Source organism: Magnolia sinica, chromosome 2 (assembly GCF_029962835.1).
Source record: "Magnolia sinica isolate HGM2019 chromosome 2, MsV1, whole genome shotgun sequence".
NCBI classification, from domain to species: domain Eukaryota; kingdom Viridiplantae; phylum Streptophyta; class Magnoliopsida; order Magnoliales; family Magnoliaceae; genus Magnolia; species Magnolia sinica.
In genome coordinates, this window is record NC_080574.1 from 17,933,235 (window position 1) to 17,960,170 (window position 26,936).

The window sequence follows — 26,936 nt, forward strand, 5'->3', positions numbered from 1 at the left end:
CCTTTTCTTGTGGCGTGGTCCACCTGAGAGTTGGAGGATCATGCACTAAAATGATATGGAAAAACTGCGTGGATATACACGACACATAATCAAGATAGGCTCCGCGCATCAGGGAACACCAACTACAGTGTTGCCAGGGTAACACCTACTCCGCTCTCCCAAATATGATCTGCCTAGATTGTATCATCTATTTTTATTTTCCCTCAATTAGATTAGATGGAATTGCATTGGGTCCAGTGCCAATTTCACTCAATTTTATCAAGTTGTGTAGGTCTCACCATGATGTGTGGGCTATATCCACACCGTCCGCCCATTTCTCGAGATTATTTTAGAGCATGGGCCAAAAAATCAGGTAAATCTAAAGCTCAAGTGGACCCCATTATAGAAAGCAATAGGGATTGAACACTTACCTTTTGAAAACTTCTTTGGGGCCACATAAGTTTTGGATTTACCTCATTTTTAGGCCCATGCCATGAAATGAGGTTACAAAACAAATGAACGGTTTAGATATAACACGTGTGTTATTCTCAGTAATTTCAAATGATAGTAGGTATATCCATTCAATGTACCACTGTATTACCAACAAATCATGAAATTAATCTTATCCCATGGCAACGGGGGACAATTCCTGCCATGGGTAATAATTATGTTTTTTGAATCCCATCCCACCTAATCTCTTCTAATCCCACCGCCCAAACACGCCCTTAATATTGAATCCATCCCAGTGGAGTAATCTGATGATGGATTAGATCTCTCACACACGTCCCCGTATACACGTGGAACAGGGTAAAGTGACATACAAGAGGTCATTTTTAGTCACTATCTTTAAGCTCATCTTGCAACAGTTTCTTCCTAAGCGTACAACTCCCCATATTCGAGAAACGAGTGCCATAAGGGGCGCAGTCCGCATACCCAATTCGGGTCATGTACGTGAAGCATTGAAAAAATATGAAATCTCAGACTTAGAAAATAGTATTTGAGCGTACAACGCACCAGGCGTACTGTGGGATTCCAACTGTAGGATTCCCGTTACCAAGATGTAAAATCAAGACTAGTTACCAACGAACGAGCCACTCGCGCACATGACTTCCATCTGACTCACCCCTCCCTCCACTTGTTTTCTCTGGCCCCACCATATCATCCTAACCTGACTAGGCACGTGCCCCGCACAGGCTCCTCTTGCAGCTATCACGCGAGCCGGATCGCCGGCAGCATCTCCATGTAATCAAGAAAGCGGGCTTTGAGGTTTAAAGAATGGGAAAATGCATTGTAGTCCAACTCTCTACCATTTCAAGCGATACGCCCGATTTGGCTTGGGAAATGAGGTTTTTCTACACGCGCTGGGCGAACTCCAGTTTCTCTGATCGCACGCTCCGGCCTGTTATCTATCCGTTCAGACCGTGACAAGTAGAGCCAGTTTGGTCAGTAGGTGTATGTATTCCACGCGTTCAAAACAGATGCGTTGAAAATTGGGCAACTGTCCCAAACAGTCAAAGCAAATGCACGTGTACGGATGTTCGAGAGGTGGGCCCCACACGGAGGGCGTCACAGTGTAGCTTATCTGTTAGGGGTTGAACCATCCGATTGTTCAGTTCGATGGCTGTGATCATTGGCAAATGGGCTATGAGGCCATCCGACACGTACGTTATATATCAGCCAATCCAATCCATGAAGGGCTCGCATTCGCCTGACCAGCTCCCATCACGCGAGGTACTCGACAGTCCAGCCGTCTCTTTCCACCCGAATGCCACCACCAGAAGAAAGCGACCATCTGAATTGATAGTCCCGTGCACCACCAAAAGATGAGACGTGAACTTTAAAAACGAGAAAAGTCTCTCTTCCGCAACCACGGAGAAGGGAAACTCCGGAAACTCCAACCGCCTTTTAAATCGCTTCCCTTCCCCTTCCCCTTCCCCTTCCCCACTCGTCAGATCTTAGCCATCCATTCCCCGCCGGCGCATTCGTCGCTTCCGTGTCGCAGCGTTCGTCTCGGTATTCCCATCTCCTCCGCACATCTGTATCTGATAAAAATACGTAATACACACGCTGATACGTACACGCAGACCCGTATACATACGCCACTCTCCTCGTCCACCCTTCACTCTCAAAATCCCCGCCGATTTCCCCTCCATCTCTCTAAATGCCACCGTCCTCATTTCTTTCAGTGCTTGTCACCCCTACCGAAATTCCGTGATCCGATCCATCCCCACGGCCATGATCTGATCCGTCCATCACTCCAATTTCATGCATCCCTTCTGCTGTGGATCAACGGTCCCCGTCGGACGGAACCCTGCCTCGTCGTCCCCGCTAAAGGAATTCCTCGAAATGCCCCCGCCACCTCACCCTTCCTCCACCGTCCGATCCAATTCCCTGCGCGCGCCGACAACCCGTCGTGACTCGATCGATCTCACCAACGGTCACTCCCGTTCCCGCCCGCCTAACCTCCTCAGGTCCCGGTCGCTCACCGCGCCTCGTGATCCGTCCCCGGTCCTGCTCGGGGACCACCGCGAAGTCGTGAAGTTGAATGATGTCGTTGGGAACGGGATCTCAGGAATTCTCTATAAGTGGGTGAATTATGGGAAAGGGTGGCGGCCGCGGTGGTTCGTGCTGCAGGACGGCGTCCTCTCGTACTACAAGATTCATGGCCCGGACAAGATCGAGGTTAATCAAGAAACAGAGAAGGGATCGAAGGTGATTGGGGAGGAGTCCCTCAAGCGAATCTGCCGTCGCAAGAACAGGCAATCCCAGTTGCACCGCAAACCCTTTGGCGAGGTCCATCTCAAGGTTGGAGATTGAAAGAAATGTTCCTTTGATTCGTAATGTATTGCATCTTAGTCATGAGATTGGATCCGGATCCAATTCTCTGTTTCCCTTTTATTCAGGTGTCGTCAATCAGGGAGAGCAGATCGGATGACAAGCGGTTCTCAATTTTCACTGGGACCAAGCGGCTCCACCTCCGGGCTGACACGCGGGAAGACCGGGCCGCATGGATGGATGCGCTCCAGGCAGTGAAGGACATGTTCCCACGGATGTCGAACAGTGAACTGATGGCTCCCGTCGATAGCTTTGTGGTATCGACGGAGAAGCTGAGGCAGCGGTTGCTGGAGGAGGGGGTGAGCGAGGCAGCAATCCAGGACAGTGAACAGATCATGAGGAATGAGTTTGCAGCACTGCAGAACCAACTGGTGCTCCTCAAGCAGAAGCAGTCTCTGCTTATTGACACCCTGAGGCAGCTCGAGGTATAATAACCTAATTATGGAAATCAAATTCTTGCAGAAATCGGTGCTTCACGAACTTAATTACGAGTTTTTTGGTGTTGGGTTCGTTGTTCTCTCTCTTTTCTACGTTAGTAGATCTGTTTATGGATTTGTAATCGATTCTTTCTTTCTTCTCCTTTGGTGTTAACACTCATTTTTGAAGGGGGAGCTGGTGCGGACTCTTCTGTGTATGTTTTCGTTTGTAAACATTAATGGAATATAAGATAATTTTTCCAACTATACGTGTTAGGACTTTAATTGATGGAAGCCAGTTTCCATTTGATTTTTTGTTTTGTCTACTACAATATCCTGTTTTATACTGAAATCTTCTGAAATTGTATCTGTTTCAAAAGACAATTTTTCTGACCATAGCATATGGACACTTTAGTTGATGGAAGCTAGTGTCCATTTGAATTTTCTTGTCTATGATATATATCCTTTTTTATGCCAAAATCTTTTGAAATTAATCTGTTTCAAAAGGTTTCCAATGAAGCGGAAGTGGCGTGATGGGGTTGTATTTCTTTGTTTTATACACATCCTGCCGTATTAGGCATCTCTTTTGTCGCTCGCATGCACTTCCTCTCTCAGATTACCCCTGACATCATATTACCTGACTTGAACAAAAGTTTTAATTTGCAACTCATCCTAATTTCAGTTCTCCTCTTTCAAAGTTTTTCAAATGGGAGGATCCTTAGTGGAATTGTCATACACGTCAAGCATATAAGATATCTAACAGGGAATTTGGGCCAGTTTTGATTGGTTGGATCCAAAAGGTAGATTTGGAAAGGAAATCCTCATGCGTGAGGAAATTTGTGGAAATAGAACCTGTTTGTTTTGGGACACGTAATTTCCATGGATAAGTGGAAACGGTCAATGGTCAAAATGTTTGAACTATCTCCCAAAAAACGTGGAAATAACTATTTTATGGGTTTTTTTTTTTTTCCCTAGGAGTAAATGGAAATCACCCTTTTTTGAGGAAAATCATGGAAATGGAAATCGATATCCACAGCTGATTTCATTTTTGCAAATTGTGGAAAATGTCACATATAAGAAAACGATTTCATTTCCTTGCTAGAAAAGAAGATTCCACCAATCGAAATAGGAAAACAACAAAGAAAAAGAAGAAAAAGAAGAAGAAGAAGTCTGTCAAATGCATTGGACACTCGTTCCAACATGCATATGGGTAGATTAAGATTTGAATATACCCTAGAGTGTCATTTAACTGATAAATTATAATGGTTGTTATTTCCATCTAATTTGTATATGATGGTCACATATGGTGTAACTCATATATGTACTGTATCTATGGTGGATGTTCATGCTTCCAAAAATGTACAATAGAGTTGAATTAGTTGGCAAGGCCCAAGTGGACGTGGGTAGAGGTAGTAAGAAAACACTCGATGACCTATAGTCTAATTGAAGCTATGGCCCTTGATAGAGTGGAATGGCAGAATAAGATTCATGTAGCCGATCTCAGTTAATTGGGATAAGCCATATAAGGCTTAGATGATTATGATGATGATAGTTGAATTAGTTATTTTGGTAATAGGAGCCAGGCCTCGTGTGTTGTGGTTTATTGATAGATCACACTAGCCAATGGTGGCACAAGCAATGTTCTAATATATTATGGTTGCTGAAGTCAATTTGTCTGTGGTATTGAATCTGCAGGTAATTGTCTTTAGTTTTTTGTGCATCTGTGCTTGTAGTTTGTGATATGCACCTAGGTTTTAGGGTACATTTTCATATCAAGTAATGTCATCTTGTAGTGTTGGCTAGTCGCTTAAATCAATTGGAAAGTTTCTTGGGAAGTGTTCGCAAGTAGCTTATCAAATCTTTGACAGTTTCTAGGGAAGCTCATGCATCAAAGGATGAAGTGCCAAGCATGTTTTGGAGACATGTAAGATGTAAGGTCTAGTCACTGCAGCGCTTATAGAGTTGTGTTCGTTGCATCAGTGCTTTTCAGGACAAATTAACAAGGCAAGAAATGGCAGTGATGCCCCACTTTGTTGTTTTGCATTAAGGGTTTAAAATGACCTTTTTCTCCCTCTCCTTTTTGGGTTTATCATTGATCATCAGTTCAATGAAGTAAAATGATTATACCAAGCATGATGAAAACACAACTGCAGAATATCCTTAAACTTACTAAGGGTGAGCTGCCCCTGTGATAACCTATAATGTCCAAAGCTAGTTTGCTCTAGAAACCATGGCAGATTCGGCTCTTCTTATGAATTGGGGATCTTAAAAACTATAAATTTTAAGTGCATCGTGAGTTTGAATGGAATTGAGTCTACAAGGACTGCAGTTAGTGTTGGTCCTGTTAATAACATTAAGATTGTATGGTTAGTAATGTCTAAGTGCAAGGTTTTTGTTAAGATTACTGCTGCTGCTGCTGCTCATACCACCACCATGGCCACCACCATCACTACTTGCTTTTGCAAGAATATGATCCTTTACCTAGTGGAGATGGCAGCTGATCGTTCTTCTATTCTCCCTCTATTATCAAGCAATAAACACTAACAATCCTGTTGGAAGATATTTTGCACAATTACCTCTGGATGTTTGGTTAAAACACCTTTATGCATGTAGGCTGTGCTTGTCATGGACCTTTTAGGGTTATGACACTTGGGTCCTTGAAAAAAATGGAGCATCCAAGTTGGATACTTGGATGAGGGTACCGATAAGGGACCTCCTTCTCTGATGCTTGAATTCTAGATATATTTGGGTTTTGGACCATAGACCTTTATTACTTACAATGCCTAGCGAATCATGTCAATTTGGATACAAACCCAATTTTTGATATTGTTAAGGAGATGTTTTGACATGATTATGCTTACAAAATGTAACCAATCCTTGCCGAAGTCATATCCAGGGAGTTTGGGTTCAGAGGATCCATTGTACCTGTACCCATATTCTTGTAACACAGCTTTGAGGTCCTCTGTAACCATTAAGAACTCCCATCCAGTCCAAAGTTGACTACATAGCAGCGAGCATTTTAGAGTTGTGTAATCTACCATATATTTGCAAGAAAATGGAATTGGCCGTTTAGTGTAAGCTTTAAATACAAATATTTTGGTTTGAAACATCCATCAGGATGACAGAGGTACAAATGTGTGATATCATATGCGATATTGATCTTTTTATTATTTTTATTCATTTCCCCTTTCACAGTGATGTAGAAAATGGATTTTGAGCATTAGGGTCATAATATTCTAAATTTGACCCTTCTTTCAACTGCTTATGGTACATATGATCACTTCGTTAAAAATCCTATCACTTTGTTCCTTTGGGATCCCTCAGATAAAATAGAAAGAAAGCCTTTTCCAAGGACATGATAGCCTGTTAAACTTCGTGACTTTCAAGCTCTATACAAAATTAAAAGATGATAGATGTTTCTACTCATATTAAGATGATTGGAGAAGAAGCAAAGGATATATTCCTACCTTATTGATTGGATAAGCTGTAAAATGGAGCAAAAGGAAATACTTTGTGAGTATAAGTGATATTCATAAGCCTTGATATTATGTTTCATTAAATTCAACCTGCACGGGTAACAAGTTCTTTCTTCATGTGAAACATGAGGCCAGTAGTACTTGTATGCATCTGTGTTGTAATGTAGCCAATATTTATGAATCTTATCAGTTGATTGTACGGTGGTGTGTCCCAATGCTATGATGAGAGTCGCAACAAACAAAAATTAGTTTTCTTCTTGAAGAGTTCCAGTTATAGGGATGACTATTGTGTTTAAAGAATTGACAAATTATCTTTGCTGCTGGAATCCTTTGCTTTGGTGGACATATCCATTCACCATGTATATTAATATGACAAGAATTACAGTGTGAGGCATTCTTAGCTCCGATTTTCTTATTTGTCTACTGAAAAACTACTGTTTTCGATACTGTGTTATGTAGACAGAAAAAGTTGATTTGGAGAATACACTTGTTGATGAGAGCCAAAGGCAGACAAAGGAGTATGGAACTGCTTATATTCCAAGAAATGACAAATACAGTGGTACGATGTCCTGTGAAATTCATAGTCCATTTCTGTTGTGCATCACCAGTCTGCTTATCTTTACAAATGCTTGCATTTGATGCAAGAACAAATCCTTTAGAGCTATGGTTTATTTTATCTTCGTTTTTATAGAGTTTGTGAATGTCTTCTGCCTTTCTTCGTTTAGCACTGGGAAAATCTTGAAATATTAATTACTTCGATTTTATTTTACATGAAAACTAAACAAAGAAATGGACTTGGAGAATAATCTGTATGGCAAGTCTAATAGTTTTTGTCAAAGCGTAATGACTAGAAAAGGTGATTTATTCTTTCTTGTAGATTTATGGATTCAACTAGGTGATTACTGACATTCATCCTTTCCTTCAAAATAAAGGTTACAAATTTACATCATGAGCATGCGATGCAGGATTCTATGTTCATATGTTGTTAAGGATGGCATCTTGTGGCGTTTGCCTTGTGTTGCACAAGACTAAATCTAGTGAGAAGTATAATATTAGTGTTAATTGGAAATATAGTTTGTACCAGTTTCTATGAGTATCGGACTCAGATATGTATGGGTGGAATGTGGTTCCAAAATTTATGAATAAAACATGTGAATATAAAGATAAGGGCAAGCAAAACGAATTAAAATAAAAAGATAGTATAGCATCTGTGAGTGATCCAGGGTTCAATCCCTGGTAGTGTTACCTTAAAAAAAAATAAAGATATGGGCAAACAAAATGAAATTAAAAACGAGTAATTTATGCATTCTTTTAATTTACTTTAGTGAATATCGAATTGAATCTAAAGTAATCAATATTTAAAGAAATACTCGTGATTCACTGCCGTCTATGACATTTTCTTTGATAAATTTGGTAGCTGTATATGTGAAGGAACAAGGATTACTTTTTGGATCCAGTGAAGAAGCAGATAGTGGACCCATGCAAGCAGCATCTTTGAAGGCATATTTATGAACTTGTTGCTCACACAATTTTGGTTCTGCACGAAGACATATGGTGACTTATTTGATAATGAAATGTTAATTTGTATAGGTCAATTTGTGCTTCTAGGCGAGCATGTTCTGGTAGCAAAATCTCAAAGATTTGGGGCCTTACCTCAAGAACCATCATCATTTAACCCTTATTCCAACCAATTGGGGTTGGCCTCAAGAATAAGTGCAAATGTTGTCCAAAACATTTTTCTTCCCCTCATGTAGAAAACCACGGTTTAAGGATACCAAGATCCCACATGTGGCTGGTCCATCGACTTGCACAAAAAATCATATTTCATTCCCAAAATGGTCTTACTGCTTCCTTTTGAGTGGTTTAGCAGAAGGACAAATATCTCTAAATATGCAGTTGCATTTTATTTCATAATTCTTCATTAACTGAATTGATCAGTCTGAAGAGAAGACTTTGACAACATCCATCTAAAGCAACCCGAAATTGCTGGGAGAGAGGCTTAAGATGATTATGATGATTTGTTTGGTTTATGTATCTTATGTTTGTTCTTGTCTTCAGTTTTTGGATTTTACTTGTAGGTGTACTTGATTTTTGCTCCTGGATCTTTAGCACATACGCAATACTCAAGAAATAAAACATGCATATTCTTATGTTTTCTCTTTCTCAGATTGATCTTGTTTTCTTTGTAATATAAGGTTCTATATTTACATAGTATTTTATATGAAGGTAGTTTAGACATTTAGTGTATATAATGGTATTGCAGTCATTGTTTTTGTAGTTTGTATTTGTATACAACTTATTGCTCCTTTAATGAAGTTAGGAATGTATTTATTCTCTCAACCTTTCTTTGTAAGTTTTATGGTACTAGAGCCCCATGTTTTAAATATCGTTATAGCGTAATGTATCGCACCCGTGGGATACGGATACATATTGGTTTTTGTATGGGATATTTCGGTTGTATCACGTAATGTATCGCCGTTGTTGGGAAACATGGGAACATCGGGAAACATGGGAACTTATTGCTCCTTTAATGAAGTTAGGAATGAATTTATTCTCTCAACCTTTCTTTGTAAGTTTTATGGTACTAGAGCCCAATGTTTTAAATATCGTTATAGCGTAATGTATCGCACCCGTGGGATACGGATACATATTGGTTATTGTATGGGATATATCGGTTGTATCATGTAATGTATCGCTGTTGTTGGGAAACATGAGAACATTGGGAAATTGGTCGATTTTTTCAATGAAACTCAGGGATTGTTGAAAAAGACATCAATACACACTTAGAAATCAAAACATTACAAAAAAGTGCACATAATAGGGGTTTCCTTTGTATGGGGTCATAATATCTGCACTTTTCATTTGAACTAATGCAAGTATATTCAAAATCTATTCATATAATTTATAAACGTAAGAAGGCATGTACGGAAACCAAGGTGTTCCGTTGCGGTATCGGTGGGCGTAACGGTGCCCACCGTTACCTACACGGATACGCCCCGTATCAGTCGATACGGGGATGTAATGGCCAATACGGGGTGTGTACAAGTGCAATGTGTTTTTTTTTTTTTTTTTTTGGGTCAAAAAATTATGAAAAAACATCTATTAAATTCAGAATATTCTAAATATTTCAAATATGTATTCATTTATAATTTGGAACATGTTTATGGTGGTGTAACAGTCCACTCCTTGGTGAGAAGTTGTATCGGACTGCCTGATGAATTTATGAACCTGACAACCTAGTATTAGCTATAGATCTTTTATATTTAATTATCTAACTATATAATATCAATATGAATTAATTATAATGAATCTAATACCAAAATATCTCATATTTGTAGGTATTGGTGTATTACATACCTTGTGACTTGTGTATATTTTATTTCAACATACAATCTAGGGACTTTTATGTCCAATTATGTAATTCATATATCTAACAAATTAATATAATTTTTCCCAATAAATCTTAAGAAAAAATTTGAAATTATATTCAAGTAAATAGTGTTGTCAATTTAGAGTTGATTTGGTGGACCATTCGATGCCCCGAATCAACGTTAAATTCATGCAATCTATTGGCACTTATCTCATGAATGGATTGGTGGATATTTATCGAACAACGAAGAATGAAAATAATGCAAGGGCATTTTCACACTGGGCTCGAGTGGGGTCGCCTGTGGGATGCAGGGGCACACTCAGGGTGGGTGACTCATGCGATTTGGGGCCCATGGGGGAGGTATCGTGTTAGAGACTCATTACCAAAGGTGATTAATGTGCATTTCACACCGAGCTTGAGTGGGGTAGCCCGTGGGATGCGGGGACATACTCGGGGTGGGCGGCCCATGTGATTTGGGACTTACGAAAGGGGTTCGACCGAGGTCCTAACCCATTAGATGTGAGGCCTGGGCTATGAGATAAAGGGATTAATTCGCCATACTTTAATAGTTCGAGCTTTTAGAGCAAGTGGTTAATTGTCCTGCATCAGAAAAATATCAAATGATCCTATTTCAGAAAAAACTAGTGTTTGCAAATCATTTAAACAATTTAATTTTGGAATCGTGACTTGGCAACAATAGTGCCATAATTTAATTTATTAATTAATATATGCCTCATGGGCAATTTTTACGGCCATGTACGTAGGGCCCACCATGATCTATGTATTGTATATCAATGGCATCCATCCGTTTTATCAAATCGTTTTAAGGCATGGTCCAAAAATGAGGTAGATCCAGATCTAAGGTGGACCACTAGTGGGTGAGGCCTTAAAATTGGGGTCCACCTTGATGTATTTGTATATTTGTGCTGTCAATCAATTTTGCCAGCTCATTTTAAAGCACGATCCAAAAAATCAGGCAGATTTAAACCTTAGGTGGACCACTAGTGAATGATGCCCTGAACATAGGACCCCCCTTGATGCATTTGTTGTATATCCATGCTGTCCATCCTTTTTGCCAACTCATTTTAGGGCATGGTCCAAAAAATGAGGCAAATCCAAATCTTTGGTGGACCACGTAGTAGGGATTGAATTCCCACAATTAAAACTTCTATTATTATTATTATTATTATTATTATTATTATTATTATTATTATTATTTTATTTTTAAGTTGCGACTTGTGTTTTCCTCGATCCAGGTCCATGCAACCTTATCAGTAGTTTCGATGGTAAATAAACATTACAGTGGGCCATAATAAGTTTTTAATAGTGCGCATTCAATCCTACTGTGCGGTCCACTTGAGATCTGGATCTGCTTCATTTTAGGGACCATGCCTTGAAATGATCAGGAAAAACTGATGGGTGGCATGGATATCTAATACAACACATAAATCAAGGTGGGCCACATGCATTAAAACAATGCAAGTGCACAATGGGCTTTCAATCCTACTGTGCGGTCCACTTGAGATCTGGATCTGCTTCATTTTAGGGACCATGCCTTGAAATGATCTAGAAAAACTGATGGGTGGCATGGATATATAATACAACACATAAATCAAGGTGGGCCGCATGGACTAAAACAGTGCAAGCACACTAACCAGCGTGCGCCGCAGATGAATTAACAAAATGAGGTGTGTGGTTGTTTTACAGCCATGACACCTATTCAATTTTTTATTTTTATTTTTATTTTATTATTATTGTTATTAATTTTTTTTTTTTTTTTTGAGACTAGAGAGAGGGAGAGAAATGAGAGGGAAAAAGAAAAAATGAGAGGGAAAGAAAGGGAAAAAGAGAGAGAAGGAGAAAACGAGAGGGAGGGTGGAGAGGGAGCCGCACCAGAGGGGAAAGAAGAAGAAGCAGGAGCAGCAGCGCCACGGGGAGCTGTAGGCATAGCAAGAAGAAGAAAAAGAAGAAGAAGAAGAGGAAGTGGAAGAAGAGGAAGCGAAAGAAGGTTAGTTTTTTTTTTTTTTCTAATTTCTTTTAGGGTTACTGCCCGTACCGGCTGTTACGGGCCCGTAACGGCTGTTATGCCTTATAACAGCTGTTATGGCCCCCCGTAACGGCCGTTTCGGTTCCATTTTCTAGACCTCCCCATTTCAGCCCCATATCGTGTAACGGTAACCGCTGTTACCGTTACGTATCGGCTGTAACCCGTTATGGCTGATACGTAACCGATTTGGGATACCTTGATGGAAACACAAGCAATACATTCAAAAGCAAAAGAAGAATCACTAGATCAAGTCACATACATGTTTAATTTTGTGTTGGATACAAAGATTGCAACTAATTTGTGAGAAATTGAGAAATTTCGATTTTTCTCAATTTTCCGCAACTTGACCCATTTCCCGTAAATCTCGAAATCGAAGTTCCAAATCCATGATTTTTCATAGAAAACATGAAGAATCGTAGATTTGTAACCATTTGACACTAGTTTAACGTGTTCGAAAATCGAAAATGGTCACTGGATCGAATAGGTGGGACATATCGGCACTACCTGTGCATTTCGTATCGCACAGGTGGGATACAAGATATATCGTGGGATGTATTGGTTGATATCATCGATATTTAAAACACTGCTAGAGCCTTCTTCAAATTTGGGCATTTTCCAATGACTTCGGTCTCAAAGAAACTCCTCATGCTTGGTTGGAGAAATTTAGGTCCATTGTGCATGCTGCTGATTTCACTAGCAGTGAGCACGGCTCTGTGATGTTTGTTTCTTCATCCTCTTGTGTGTGGGTTGTGTTGCTCCTCCTCTATGTAATGCCATGCTTATTTTTGGTGAAGATCTTTCTCATGTTCAATTCATCAAGATGCATCTTCAACCGCCACTTGAGATGAAAGACACTGGCTCCCTATGTTACTTTTTGGACCTTGAGGGTACCTCTCCTGTTGGTTATTTCTTCTCTCAAATGAATTATGCTTCACATTTGATTGCCCGAGCACAACTGTTTAATACACAGGCTTTTAAGACACCATGGTGCTTAAGGTTAAACTCTGTTTGACTGATGGAGAGTTGTTACAACATTCAACTTGAATTGTCATTTGTTGCCAGCCTCATTTATTTGACGATTTCTCATCTTGAGTCTTCTGACATCATTATGCTGTACATATTGTCAATCATTTTGTTTCTACTCCTTGCTCTGTTCACTATGCTGTTGTTTTCACATCATTCAGTACCAGTAGATGCTGTTGCCTTATTTCTTCCATCATACCTTGTGCTATGGTCATGTAGATACTGCTTAGGCTAGTCATGTAACCGATTGTTCGCTCCCCCACTAGCTTCTGTATCGATCTTGGGGATTCTCCAATATCTTAGAAGAGCAAGACACAAAATTGTCTCCTTCAAGTGTTGGGCCTAATTGTCGTGCTATGGCTCAAACTGCTTTTGAGGTTGTTTCTCTTCAACGTCTTCTTAAGCTCTCAGTTCCCATGCCTCTTAATCACAGTGCTATCCACATTGTTAGCAACCCTATCTTTCACGAGTGAGCCAAACAGAAGGGCCATTTGGATGCAAGCAAAGATGTGTTCCACATAGGCTATCTAGGGCAAACATCTTGTACATGGGTTGTCGAACTCATTTATGCATAGGAACCTACAAAAGTAAGGACACGTCCCCAAAATTTGATCGCTAGAAAGAATAGCATATTTTTGCTAAAAATGTGGAATAAAGGCGAGGAAAGCAAATCCCTAATTTAGTGCATGCAGGAACACAATATTCCATGCACATGCAACATATGTACCATATTTGCGAGTGTACATGTTGAAGTGCCCCACATGCCACATGTGCCACCATCAATCTTCAAGCACCTTACATGTGCCACATGTATCAATTTGCACATGTGATGTAAATGCTACATGTGCCACCACCAACCATGTTAAGCTCCCCATATGTGCCACATTCTGTCTTTACTATTTGTTCTAGGTGTTTGACAAGTAAGAAATAAAACAAGTAGTCCAAGACAATATGACCTAGATTGCCTACCAAAGATAGCATGAATTAGACAGCATGTGCCAGACACAACTTGCATCCAAATTCCCCAGATTGAGATTAATTGTCATTTTGTGCATCATCTTATCTCGATTCTAGGTCAATTTGTGTTGTAGGTTACTTGATAGGCTTGCTTGATAGCTGCATTCTAGTTCTCACATTCATCTGTTTTTTAATTGTTGTTGCCTGCCCGGTTAGATAGCTGTCTTACAGCAGTTTCTCTTAATTTTCTTTGGCATCACTGTAGAGGTACATCCCCACTTTGTCCACCACCTCTAAGTCCATTGGAAGTGCTTTTTTCCTTTATTTTATTTTATTTTATTTTTATTTTTTATAAGAAGTAATTGCTACTATTGATAAAAAATATTTTTTTCCTTGGAAATTCATGTTTATATGGTCAGATTAACATGAAACTTTCTGATTTTTTAGAGCATTTTCCTTCATCCGTCTTCTTAGTTTACTTTGCTTGTAAGGCATTTCTCAGAAAGCTTCCTTGAATTGGAGGTTGGTTTAAGAATTCTGCCTTGATACACAATTAAGCTTGTCATGGTTCTCTATTAAACATTAACAGATATCAATGCTTGCAGGTTTTGCTTATTTACTGGTTTCTGCAGGACTGTTGCTTTTTCTATCTTCTTCAGTTGTAATTGATGTGTTCTGTGGAGTCTTATTTTTGTGTTTAAATGATTTTTTCAGAAGGAAGTCCAACAGAATCTGATGATGACAACGAAAGAAATGATGCTGCAGAGGAAGAAACAGATGATGATGACAACACATTTTTTGATACACGGGATTTTCTGTCATCAAGTTCTTTCAAAAGCAGTGGATCTGATTTCCGAAGATCATCATTTGATTCAGATGATGAAGAGCTTTATGCTATTGGTTTTGAGAATGGTGGTGATGCTTCTATAAGATCTGTGGGATTTAACTATCCTCATGTTAGGCGGCGTAAAAAGTTGCCTGATCCAATTGAAAAAGAAAAGGGAGTCAGCCTCTGGTCAATGATAAAGGATAACATTGGGAAGGATCTGACCAAAGTTTGTCTTCCTGTTTACTTTAACGAGCCCCTGTCTTCTTTACAGAAATGTTTTGAAGATTTGGAGTACTCCTTCCTTATCGACCGGGCCTATGAATGGGGTAAAAGGGTAAGTTCATGACAGTGTCATTTTTTAATTTCAGGGAATTTAGATTGGACTGCTTGAGAAAATCAGAATAGGATGATTTACTGATTTAATGTTTTTCAAGGTTATGTTCTGTGACTTGAGATGATTTCTATGGTATACCAAGATACTCATACAGCCTGTTTAGAATCCATTTGGATTCACTAGGGCTCTTTCCCCCAAAGCAACATTTTTGTTGACTCGCTGGCCAGTGGGCTTTTTAGTGCCTTTCGTCAGGTGATTTTGAAACTGATCTTTTTGGGTGGGTTTCCAAATAGGCTGCAAGACCCCCTTGTTATAATCCAAAACAAGGTTTTTGTCTCAAACAACCATTTTGACAGTGCGTCCAAACAGGCCCTTAGAGACACCCTTAATCATTATTTTGAATATGCCCGCATGACTGTAGCTGTCTGAAAAACAGCTCTCTTGAATTTTGAACAAAAATGAGTTTGGGAGATGGTTTTCTGCCTGCTCAAGACTGTGGTATCCAAACTGTCCACAAGTTGTTCTGTGACATGAACTTATCATGCCCCCCAAACCACTACCATCACTTGCGTAGGTGGGCCACACAACAGCCACAAACCTGGACGATTCAGCAAGCTACACTGACAGCTACAGTGCTCCTGTGGGTTGAAAAATGAGGATTGGTTTTCTCCTCTTATCCAAACAGGCCCCAAGATGGGTAATGCATGGTGAAGGTCCAAACTATCAGTACCTTGGCTCCGGAACTGATGCATCAGTATGTATTGGACTACAAACTATGTCATGGCCGTGGTGGTGTGACCTTTGACCAATATTATCTCATATCAGCAATATACGCGAGAAAGGCAGCGGGGTGGCTTTCTTGTAATACTAATATGCATCCTCTGATATTTTGAACCATGGAGCCATTCATACTGTTCCATATCTTAATACTTCAATATAAAATCACAAAGACATACAGTATCCATGTACTTTTCAATTATTATTTTTTAAAAATAAAGACAAGTATCCATTTTGTATCCCTCACATATCTGGGTATCCTGGGTTCAATTGTATTAGATTTCATTGACTTCTACTGGCTAAGCAAGTGGATACCTTCCAAGTTCCGATACACGTAGTTGCATGTGGATTCGTCACCTGTCTGTACCATCCATTAAGTCCGGTCCACTCTTCATCCACTACTTAGCAAAAATTGCAGCAATTGGATGGGTCATAAACATCTGTGACTCAACCTATATTCTATGAATGGTCTTGTCCAGTCACCTTTCCTTCCACTGACCTGATGGTTGTGATCATCAATGAATGTTTTTTCATGGCATCCAATGAAGAGTGAGTTGAGTGGAAAGGACGGGTCAGATTGATGATATGGGTTATTAGCATGTCCAAGTGCAACTAAGTGCATGGGAAGGTTTCTATACACTTAGCCCACTAGATCACTTCTCTCTAAACTTGTTTTCCTGCAACTGTTAGCAGCGTTTTAAATAATGGTAGCGTGCTGTGTAGCGTTCAACCCTCTGTATTGTGTAGCGTAAAAAGCGTAGTGTGTAGCTTAAGCTACACAATACTTCTATTTTTTAATTTAAAAATAGAAAATATATGATAAATAGTTTTTTAAAAAAAGAAAAAGATATAAAAATGTCTACCAGATGATTCATTTATTCCCTTTTTTTTTTTTTTCAAGAATAAGCATGTTCAAACAAATTATTAATTATCATTTATCAAAAGCTAATCTTCATATATAAAGTTATAAAACAAATCAAATAATTATTGCATCAACAACTTTCTTAGCAAACCACTTTAATTAATAATGTTTAATTGAAACCACAAGTCACTACTCACAAGCATGAATAGAAATAAAAATCCCATAGGTTCAAAGTATTAAGTACAATACATATGTCATCTATACGAAGAGGGGCTTGTGAAAACCCTCTTTGGAAACCCTTTTTCTTTTTAGTTTTAAAGGTTTTTTAGTGTGTGAGTTTCACACCAACTTTTACTAAGGATCACCACCATCTTAAGTGAAAGTAAACATAAAAAGGTTTGGTTTTAACTTTACATTTAAGGTTTATTTTATTTTATTATTTTATCTTTTTATGATCTAAGTTTTATATAATTAAAAAAAAAACGAAGCTTAAAAAAAAATAAAATACATTGTAACTTATGCTACAAACGATACACGCTATGTAGCTGTAGCGTACGCTATGGCCCCTGTAGTGTACGCTACATGGGATTTACGCTATGTAGCTACGCTACGTAGTGTACGCTACCGCTATGCTACAAACACTATTTGAAACACCGACTGTTAGTTACTTGTTTCAGTTAAGTCTCATTTAGTGTTTAATTGCTTGTACTTCGATATGTTGATATGCATGTATATTTTAATCTGCACCATGTTTGGTGAATGCAGTTTCCTGGACCCAATACAGGCATTGCATTGAGTGCTCAGGATGTCATTTGCAGTTTGGATAAATATAATGAGGATACCATGATTGTGCTTTTTTTTTTTACTTTTCAATATTCCTACTAGTTCATGCGTTCCAACATTGTTAAGTTAGTTTGAGAATGCTCTGAACTTGGTAGCCGAGTTAGTAGTGTACCCGCTTTCCCAAGGTGTTGCCTTTGATTAGGTTTCCTTACCATGGTGTTTATAGAGGCGGTAGCCCAATGGCCTACCAAAAAGAGAAATTATTTTGCAGATATCTGTGCAAAATCTTTTTGAAAAGTGTTCTTGCTGCATTGAATTTGTCATAGAAAAGAATGCTCTAATCAGGACGCTATGTTACTTTTTTTCATCTGGTTTATGCACTCATTGCAATGCCATTCACTCATAATATAAGCCTGAAAAGCCCACTCCCAATAATCTCAACAGTACTTTAAAAGAAAAAATCTAATGCTTGCTTGATGAAAATCTGTAGGGTAATAGCCTTATGAGGATTCTTAATGTTGCTGCATTTGCTGTATCGGGATATGCTTCCACTGAAGGAAGAAACTGCAAGCCATTTAATCCACTTTTGGGGGAGACATATGAGGCTGACTATCCAGACAAAGGCATCCGTTTTTTCTCAGAGAAGGTTTGTCTACAAGAACACTGTTCTCATAATTGATATTTCTTTAGTAGAATCTTCTTCAATGAATTCTTATGTTTTCAACGTGTAGATTTTCTTGAAGCACATAGGAATCTGCTTCGATGAACTACTGCTAAGTTTATAAATCTATGTCTAATCTTGGCTCATAATATTATTTATTCATGCGTGTTTTGTCAGAATTGATATTTATTTGGTTGAATTTTCTGGATTTTTTTTTTTTTTTTTTTTTTTTTAGAGGTTTTCAACGTGTAGATTTTTATGAAGCAGATAGGAATCTGCTGTGATGAACTAACTGCTAAGTTTCTAATTCTATGTGTAATGCTGACCTTCAGGCTACCCCACTCAAGCCCGGTGCAAAAATGCCCCTGTATTAATCACCTCCGGTGAGGAGTCTTGAACATGAGACCTCCCTCTTTGATACCAATTTTGATGCAAGACAATTAACCACTTGCTCTAAAAGCTCGAACCGATAGAAAGTGGCGAATCAATCCCTTTATCTTATAGCCCAAGCCCCACATCGCATGGGTTAGGACCTCGGTTGAACCTCCTCGTGGGCCCCACTTCACATGGGTTCTGCTTCACACGGGCCACCCACCTCGAGTGTGTCCCCGCATCGCATAGGCTACCCCACTCGAGCCCGGTGTGAAAATGCCCCTGCATTAGTACTCCAGAAATATAGGTGGACATAATTCTGATTTTCTTCACTTGTAAACTGATCATTCTGAAAAAAAAAATATATTCTTATTTGTATTAATACAATACCAGCTTCTTTAGAAGCTCTTATGTTTGTTTCATTGAAAGCGTTGTGCTTTGGGAATCCCAATCCCTAGAATCCATGCCTGCCAGGTAGATACTCAAAGACCACCCATAAACCTAATTATTTTAATACAGCATCCCTGATTTCATATGAGATCTTAAATCAACAAATCCTTGTCTTGTGATAAGCAATTTGTCAGAAATGGATACCCTAGCAGCACTCTTCATGGGAGATATGCACAAGATAGTAAATGTGTATAGAAATAGATAGAAGTAAAAAAGACCAATACAAGAAGTAAAATGATTAATAAAATATTGATAATCACGGCCATCTTGGACTTTCTCTCAAAAACTTATGGTTGATTTTTAAGTGATGGATTGGCTAAGTGTAATGATCAGCTACCCGTCAGACCATCAACATATCTCCTTTACTCAGGCTCTGGAATTAGCTGTGACAGAGGCTGACATTGACAACCCTCCCATATGACAACATGGTCCCACCTAATACTAATCCCCAGCCCAAGTTATACACGCACACCCCAAAGGGCGAGCAAGCAAAGCAAGGCAATGAAAGGTAGTTGCTAAAAAATAGAATACATCTGAGCACAAGGGATGCACATAGAATTCTGTTGTATGGTGTAACAAACACAAGCACCCAAGTTGGCGCCGAGGCATACACATTTACCAGCAATGGACAAAAGTTGAAAGGACATGCTTAGGCAGTTTGCTGCAAATAACAGGAGGAATCCCACTGGTACATGGATACAAAACATCCCCTTCATGCCAACTTGATCATGAGTAATACAACACTTTAGCTGAACTATGGCACCCTACCCAGAAATTGGAATTTGTATAGAGTTAAGGTCTAGAACATGCAATGGTATACAGACTATGATTTAAGAACTGTCAAAATTTAAAAATCATTAAAAGATATTCGTTTTTTTTTTTCTTTTTTTTTTTCTTCTTCAAATTATCAATAAACGGATACAATGGGCATTCCTATAGAAACCAGTACCAGTTCTTCTCTCTCTCTCTCTCTCTCTCTCTCCCTCCCTCCCTCCCTCCGAAAACTGACAATTTTATCAGGAGCAAAAACTACAAAGATCTCTTCGCAAGTTTGTATAATTTGTCTTGTCTCTTAACTGTTGTATCTAAAATGTAATAGTGTGTGTTCACAAAAAATGCTTGGAAATATTGTCAAATCAAATAAGTAATAACCACTATGACGCGGCTGATTGATCTAGCATCATAAGAAAATCTAGTGTCTCAGGTGATACTACCAATGAGTGGTATACCCATAGTTATCCTGAATTACCTTTGGTTAGCAGAAAAACATAGAAAATTTGGAAAAATAAAATGTTAAGGGGGTGGATTGAAGCAAAATATAGAGGTTTAAGATCTTTCAGGTGTTTGGGGTTTGATTTCTCTGTTTTTGTTAGACCATGTTTAACAAAATATAGAGGTTTTAAATCTTTCAGGTGTTTCAGTTTGTCTTCTCTGTTTTTGTTCGATTATGTTTATGATTTTATATAATTAACTATACGGTTCTCATCTTAGAGGTGAAATACAACAAGAAAGGCAGTTTTAAACAGAAATTGGAGGCTAAAAACAATAGATGATTAGATCTAGAGGATCATGGCCTCTTTATTTGCTTCGTGTTAGTTATTTTAATATTGACTAATCGGGAACACTCCTTATCCAAGTTTGGCAGGTTTCAGACTAAAAGAAAAACGAAATATGAAAATACCAAGACTTTGCTATATATATATATATATATATATATTTCTCATTTTCCTTTAAAACAGAAAAAAGAAATATGAAAATACCAATACCTTGCCATTTTTTTTTTCTCATTTTCTCATTTTCTGTTAATCAAAATACAGAGGTCATTTTCTCCTTTTGGTTTCAGACTAGTTCAACTAGTTGGAAAGGCAGCCAATAGCTGTCAAAAATTTGGTTAGAGGTTACTCAGCATTCTTGATCTAGTTGAACTAGTTTGTCTGGTCGTAATTGATCTAGTTGAACTAGTTTGTCTGGTCGTAATTTGCACTCTCTTGTGGGATTTGAACATAGGACACCAGTAGGCAGCATTACAGTTGGTGCCCAATATATCATCCTCAGTTCTTCCTTTGATATTAATCATTTCCATACTAGTAATCATAATCTTAAAGCACTAGTAACTAGTAATGGGTTCTTGCAGTGCATGACGAAGAAGGGACTGGAATTCGCTATTCGGACTTCTGAATGAGATTAAAAGGGCCGTGCAAAACATGTTCCACCGCAGTGTGTATGTTAAAAAACTGGGACATTTACCCGAACTATTCTGGATGCCAGCTGGTAAAGAAACTAGTGTAGGAGAATAGGATTCGGCTTATCACATGGAATACATGAACATTGATAGCTAAGAATATGGAGCTAGTCGATACGATGCAACAAAGGAGAGTTAACATAACTTGTGTTAATGAGACAAACTGGAAAGAGGCTAAAATTAAATAAGTTGGTGGATATAAACTTTGGCATATAGGAAAGGACTAATAGAAATGGGGTAGGGATAGCGGCAGGTAACTATTTAAAGGATAAAGTTGTAAATGTTAGGAGAGTAAGTAGTGATAGGATTTTATCATAAAACTTATCTTAAGAGAGGAAATACTTAATGTTATTAATGCAAATGTTCCGGAGGTAGAGTTAGATGATAGAATCAATAGACAATTCTAAGAAGATATGGATGGACTAATGCAAGCAATTCTGAACAAAGAGAGGATATTTGTAGGAGACTTAAATGGTTGTGTAGGAAAAGAAAGTAGAGGATAAGAGAGTGTACATGAAAAATATGGTTTTGGGAGAAGAAATATGATGGGGGATACTATCCTTGATTTTGCTATGGCATACAATCTGGCTCCAACAAACACACACTTTGAAAAGAGAGATGAGTATTTGATAACTTTCAAAAGTGGATCATCTACAAACTAAACGGATATCTTTCTAATTATGAAAACAAAATGGTCAACATGTTTGCAAAGTGATACTAGGAGAGTCTTACTACGCAACATTGGTTGGTTGGAATTTGAAAGGAGAGAACAATTCTATTAATAAATAAATTAATCGAAGATTGAAAGTGAAATATTGAGGAATAAGTAAATGTTATGTGGAATAAGATGGTTGAGTGCATTAAGAAAGTGGGAAAAGATGTTTTAGGAGTATCTAGAGGGAAAAGCCAATCATATAAGGAAACTTGGTGGTGGAATGATGATGTACGGAAGTGATTCACGAGAAAATGTTCATGTTTTAAAATTTGGCAAGGACTAGAAATGATGAAAATTTTGAACAACATAGAAATGTAAAAAATTATTAAGAAAGTAGTAAAGTGAGGCTAAACTTAAGGCTTATGGTGATCATTACACTAGACCAGGGACAAGAGAAGATATGAAAGATATTTTTAAACTTGCAAAAATAAGAGAGAGGAAAAGTAAGGGCTTACATCATGTTCGATGCATTAAGAGCGATAACCAAATAGTGCTAGACTGCTAGTAAATGACAATGGGATTAATAAAAGGTGGAGAAGCTATTTTTAGAACTTAATGAAAACCACTTTTAGAGCATAAGGATAGAAGGGATTATAAACTCAAATAATGCTGGAGACCATAGATACTTTCATAGTATTAGGTATTTGAAGCAAAAAAATCTTTGAGAAAGCTGAAAACAGGAAAGGCCCTCGGGCTAGATGGTATATCAATAGAGGTTTGGAGGTGTATAGGAGATACTGGGTTATTTGGGTTGACAAAGTTGTTCAACAAGATTGTAAAATTAAAGAAAATGCTAGATGATGGAGCAAAAGTACAGTGGTACCTTTTTATGAGAATAAAGTAGACATGCAAAGTTGCACTAACTATTGTGGCTAAGCCATAGTATGAAACTTTGGGAGAGTGATTGAGCAAAAGACTTGAGTGATGAGACGAATGTATCAGAAAATTTGTTTGGTTTCATGCCTTGGAAGGCTACCACTAAAGCTATTTTCCTACTTAAACAATTGATGGAGAAATATAAGGAGAGGAAGTATCTCCACATGGTCTTTGTTGGCTTAGAGAAAGCATACGATAGGGGTCCTTAGAGAGTTAATCTGGTGGATGTTAGGAAAGAAAAGAGTTTTAAGAGGATATATTGACATGATTGAGGATATGTATGGGGGAGAGACAAGTGAGGACCCATTGGTGGAGAGACGTGGGAGAAACAGGTGAGTTCCCAATTTCCATAGGTTTGCACAAGGGTTCGGCATTGAACCCGTACCTGTTTGCATTAGTTATGGACATGTTAATGAGGCATTTGTAGGAAGAGATCCCATGGTGTATGTTGTTTACAGATGACATAAATTTGATTGACAAGACGATGGAGAGCGTACACATAAAGCTAGATTTATGGAGGGGTGCTTTAGAATATAAAGAATTTAAAATTAGTCCTAGAGTGTTTGGAAGTGCAATTTTGGTGACAATAGAAGTGAAAAGAGGAATTAGTTATGATTGTTAACCAAGAAATTCCTAAAATGATCTCTTTTGATACCTTGGGTCAAAATTCATGAGAGTGGAGAGATTGAGAAAGATATTTGTCCACAAAATTCTAGTTGGGTGGAAGAAATGGAGATGTGCTGCCAGAGTTTTATGTGATTGTTTTGTAACACTCAAATTGAAAAGGCAATTTTATAGGATAACTATAAGATCAATCATGTTTTATGGGATGGAATGTTGGGCAGTTAAGGAACAACATATTCATATGCTGAGTGTAGCTTAAATGAAGATATTTAAATGGATGAGTGGCAAGATGAAGAAGGATAGAATTAGAAATTAATGCATTCGAAGGAACATAGGAGTAACACCTTGTGTTTTTTGTATCGTTACCATGTAATGTATCACACCCTTGGGATACCGATATATATCAGTTATGACAAGGGTTATACAAATTGTATCGCGTAATTTATCGTTGTTGTTGGGAAACACTCAGAAATTTGTCGAATTTATCAATGAAACTTTAGGATTCTTAAAAAAGACACCAATACATACTTATAAAAAAATCACAAAAAACAAGTGCACATTAGCGATTTCCTTTGTATGAGGTCCTAATCTATGCGCTATCTGATTGAACTGATGCTGCTATATTCAATGTCAATTCATAAATTTATCCAGCCACGGGTCCAGGCCCCAGCACACGTCTAGCCCCAGCCACGGGTCCAGGCCCCAGCACACGTCCAGCCACAGGTCCAGGCCCCAACACACGTACAACCCCAACCACGGGTCTAGGCCCCAGCACACGTCCAACCCCAGCCACGGGTCCAGGCCCCAGCACACGTCTAGCCCCAGCCACGACAGGCCTTGACAAGGGCAAATATATCGTAGATTAGTCATGTGCAGTTTGAGGCTTACGTTGATGAAGGTCCAATATCGATGAATACATACCTAGTTATTAGTCAGGAGTTGAGACTCTTTGTAAGTTGTAACTACAAGTGTTGCTATTTTTAGCTGACATTTATCACATGCATATGGTAAAATCATTTTCTGATTGTCCAAAAAAAAAAAAAAAAAAAAAATTCATAAATTTATAAGGGCCTGTTTGATTTTCCAAGTCCAATGTAAATGCCCTGCAAATAGGTAATTATTACTCTTCTACCCTGTTTGAAAATGCACTTGTATTTCTGCTTGGAAAACTGGTCCAAAAGGGTGGGTTTAAATTTTTGAGCCCCACTGTGATATATATGATGTATCTGCGCTATCCATCCATTTTAGCGTAACATTTTGAGGCATGAGCCAAAAAAATAGGCAGATCCAACACTCAAGTGGCCCACACCAAAGGAAACAAGGGCCCCAAGAAGTTTTTAAAGGTAGGTGTTTGATTCCCTAAATCCTGTGGTGGGGTCCACTTAAGCCTTGCATGCGCCTCATCTCTTTGGTCATGCCCTAAATTCATCTAGGATTATAGATGGACGGTGTGGATAAGCCACGAACATCAAAGTAGGCCCCACATATATTTGACAGCGTCCTCGGTTTTAGCGCTAAAAAAAGTAAGTGTGAAATCAAGCATTGATATCACTGTCGTAATTACTCAAGGAAATAATTATTACCCCATTTACAATGTATTTACTGGGGTTTGGAAAATCAAACACACCTTAAATGTAAGAAGACATGTATGGAAACGCAAGCATTACATTCAAAATGAAAAGATGTAGAAAACTAGAAATATATCTGTGGATTTTGAAAGAAAAAAGTATTTTTTAACAAATTTTAATTAAAATTTATTTATTTATTTTTTCTAAAAAATCTTCAAAATTCCAAGAATGTATAGATCAAGTTATATACATGTTTGATTTTGTGTTTGGACACTAAAATTGCAACCGATTTAGAAAAAAATGGGAATAAATTGATTTTTTTCCAATTTTCCGCAACTCGGCCCATCTCTGTCAAATCTCGAAATCGAAGCTCCAAAGCCATAATTTTCCATGCAAAACATGAAGAATCATGGATTTCTTACAATATGGCTCTATTTACAACATATAAAAATGAAAAAACGAATCAAAATTTAAAAAATACACGCCTTTTAGAATCTGATTGCAAGAAACTTTCAATCTCAATTTCAGAGAAATTTCGAAGACTTTCTTCCAACAAACAAGAGTGGATTGATTGAAATCACTATAACATGTATTAGGATTATTTACTTATTTATTATTTATTATTTTTTAAAAGGATTTTCTAGGAAAAACAGTGCTGGTTTCCTTTTGTCCCTTAAGATACTGTACTCGGTATCGATATATCACAAGATACATTATGAATTTATAAAGGTAGAGTGTGGATGTATTGTGATATCCACGATATATTGTGATATCATTCGATATATTGCACAATACCATGAATAATGGATATTAAAGCTAGGTTTTGTATTGCTCAATTGGGATAACAGATATATTGTGGTAGATATCGCAAGATACCAAAAACAATGGTAACACCAATAGGTAATAAGATGAGGGAAGGTAGACTTAACATAGTTTGATCACGTGCAACGAAGACCAAGAACCCACCGGTTATGAGTGAGTTGGTACAAGTTGAAGACTCTACAAGGGCGAGGGGTGGGCCCAATATGACGTGGATGGAGTTAGTAAGAAATGACTTGATGACCTTTGGTCTAATTGAAGGTTTGGCCCTTGATAGAGTGCAATGGCGGAACAAGATTCATGTAACCTACCCCAATTAATTGAGTTAAGGCTTACATGATGTTGATGATGATGGTTCACTATGAACATGCCCAGCTGACGCAGGGAAAGACGTGTTGAGGTCGATCATCGTTTTCCTCAGGGGGATAACTACTACGAATCCACCGAGCTCCTCTGGACTCCTCACAGAGATGCCTCGAATCCACGAGGAAAGATAGAAACTAGAAGTAATTCTAGAAAATTTGAAATAAATTGCTTGATGTCTAATGTGTATATGTCTGTTACACCATTAATATAGAAAAAAAAAACCAAAATTCGTAATTACCAAAAATAGCAAAATTCTAACTCTAATAAAAATCCTAATTCTAATAAAACTCTTCTAAAGCCTAATTTCTAAAAAAAAAATAATTCCAAATAAACTTTTGTTAGAAGAGTCCTATCATGATTAAAATTTAATTTCTAAAAAAGAAGAAAATCTAAAACTCTAAAAATAAAAAAATATTAAAAAATCGGAATTACTAAAAATAGTAATTTTTTCCCCTAAATTCAGAGGTGGGCATCGGTCCGGATCGGATCGGATCGGATTGTGGCCAACTCGATCCGATCCGTAATTTCAATGCTTTGAACCGAATTCGATCCGAT

At 38.1% G+C, this 26,936-nt stretch overlaps 1 protein-coding gene across 4 annotated transcripts in view; it reads left to right on the forward strand.

The window, feature by feature from the left end:
• Nucleotides 1-1,689: 1,689 nt before the first annotated feature.
• Nucleotides 1,690-26,936, forward strand: part of LOC131236488 (oxysterol-binding protein-related protein 1C-like) — a 37,808-nt gene continuing 12,561 nt past the window's right edge. The window contains exons 1-5 of one of the 4 annotated variants that reach the window (XM_058233704.1): nucleotides 1,690-2,784; nucleotides 2,883-3,239; nucleotides 7,166-7,265; nucleotides 14,818-15,266; nucleotides 18,179-18,334. In XM_058233704.1, the coding sequence (XP_058089687.1) occupies nucleotides 2,245-2,784; nucleotides 2,883-3,239; nucleotides 7,166-7,265; nucleotides 14,818-15,266; nucleotides 18,179-18,334 (1,602 nt within the window). In that variant the 5' untranslated portion in view covers nucleotides 1,690-2,244. Of the gene's footprint in view, nucleotides 2,785-2,882; nucleotides 3,240-7,165; nucleotides 7,266-8,199; nucleotides 8,261-14,817; nucleotides 15,267-18,178; nucleotides 18,335-26,936 lie in introns of those variants that run through there. The other 3 variants (XM_058233703.1, XM_058233702.1, XM_058233706.1) reach the window with 3 other exon arrangements.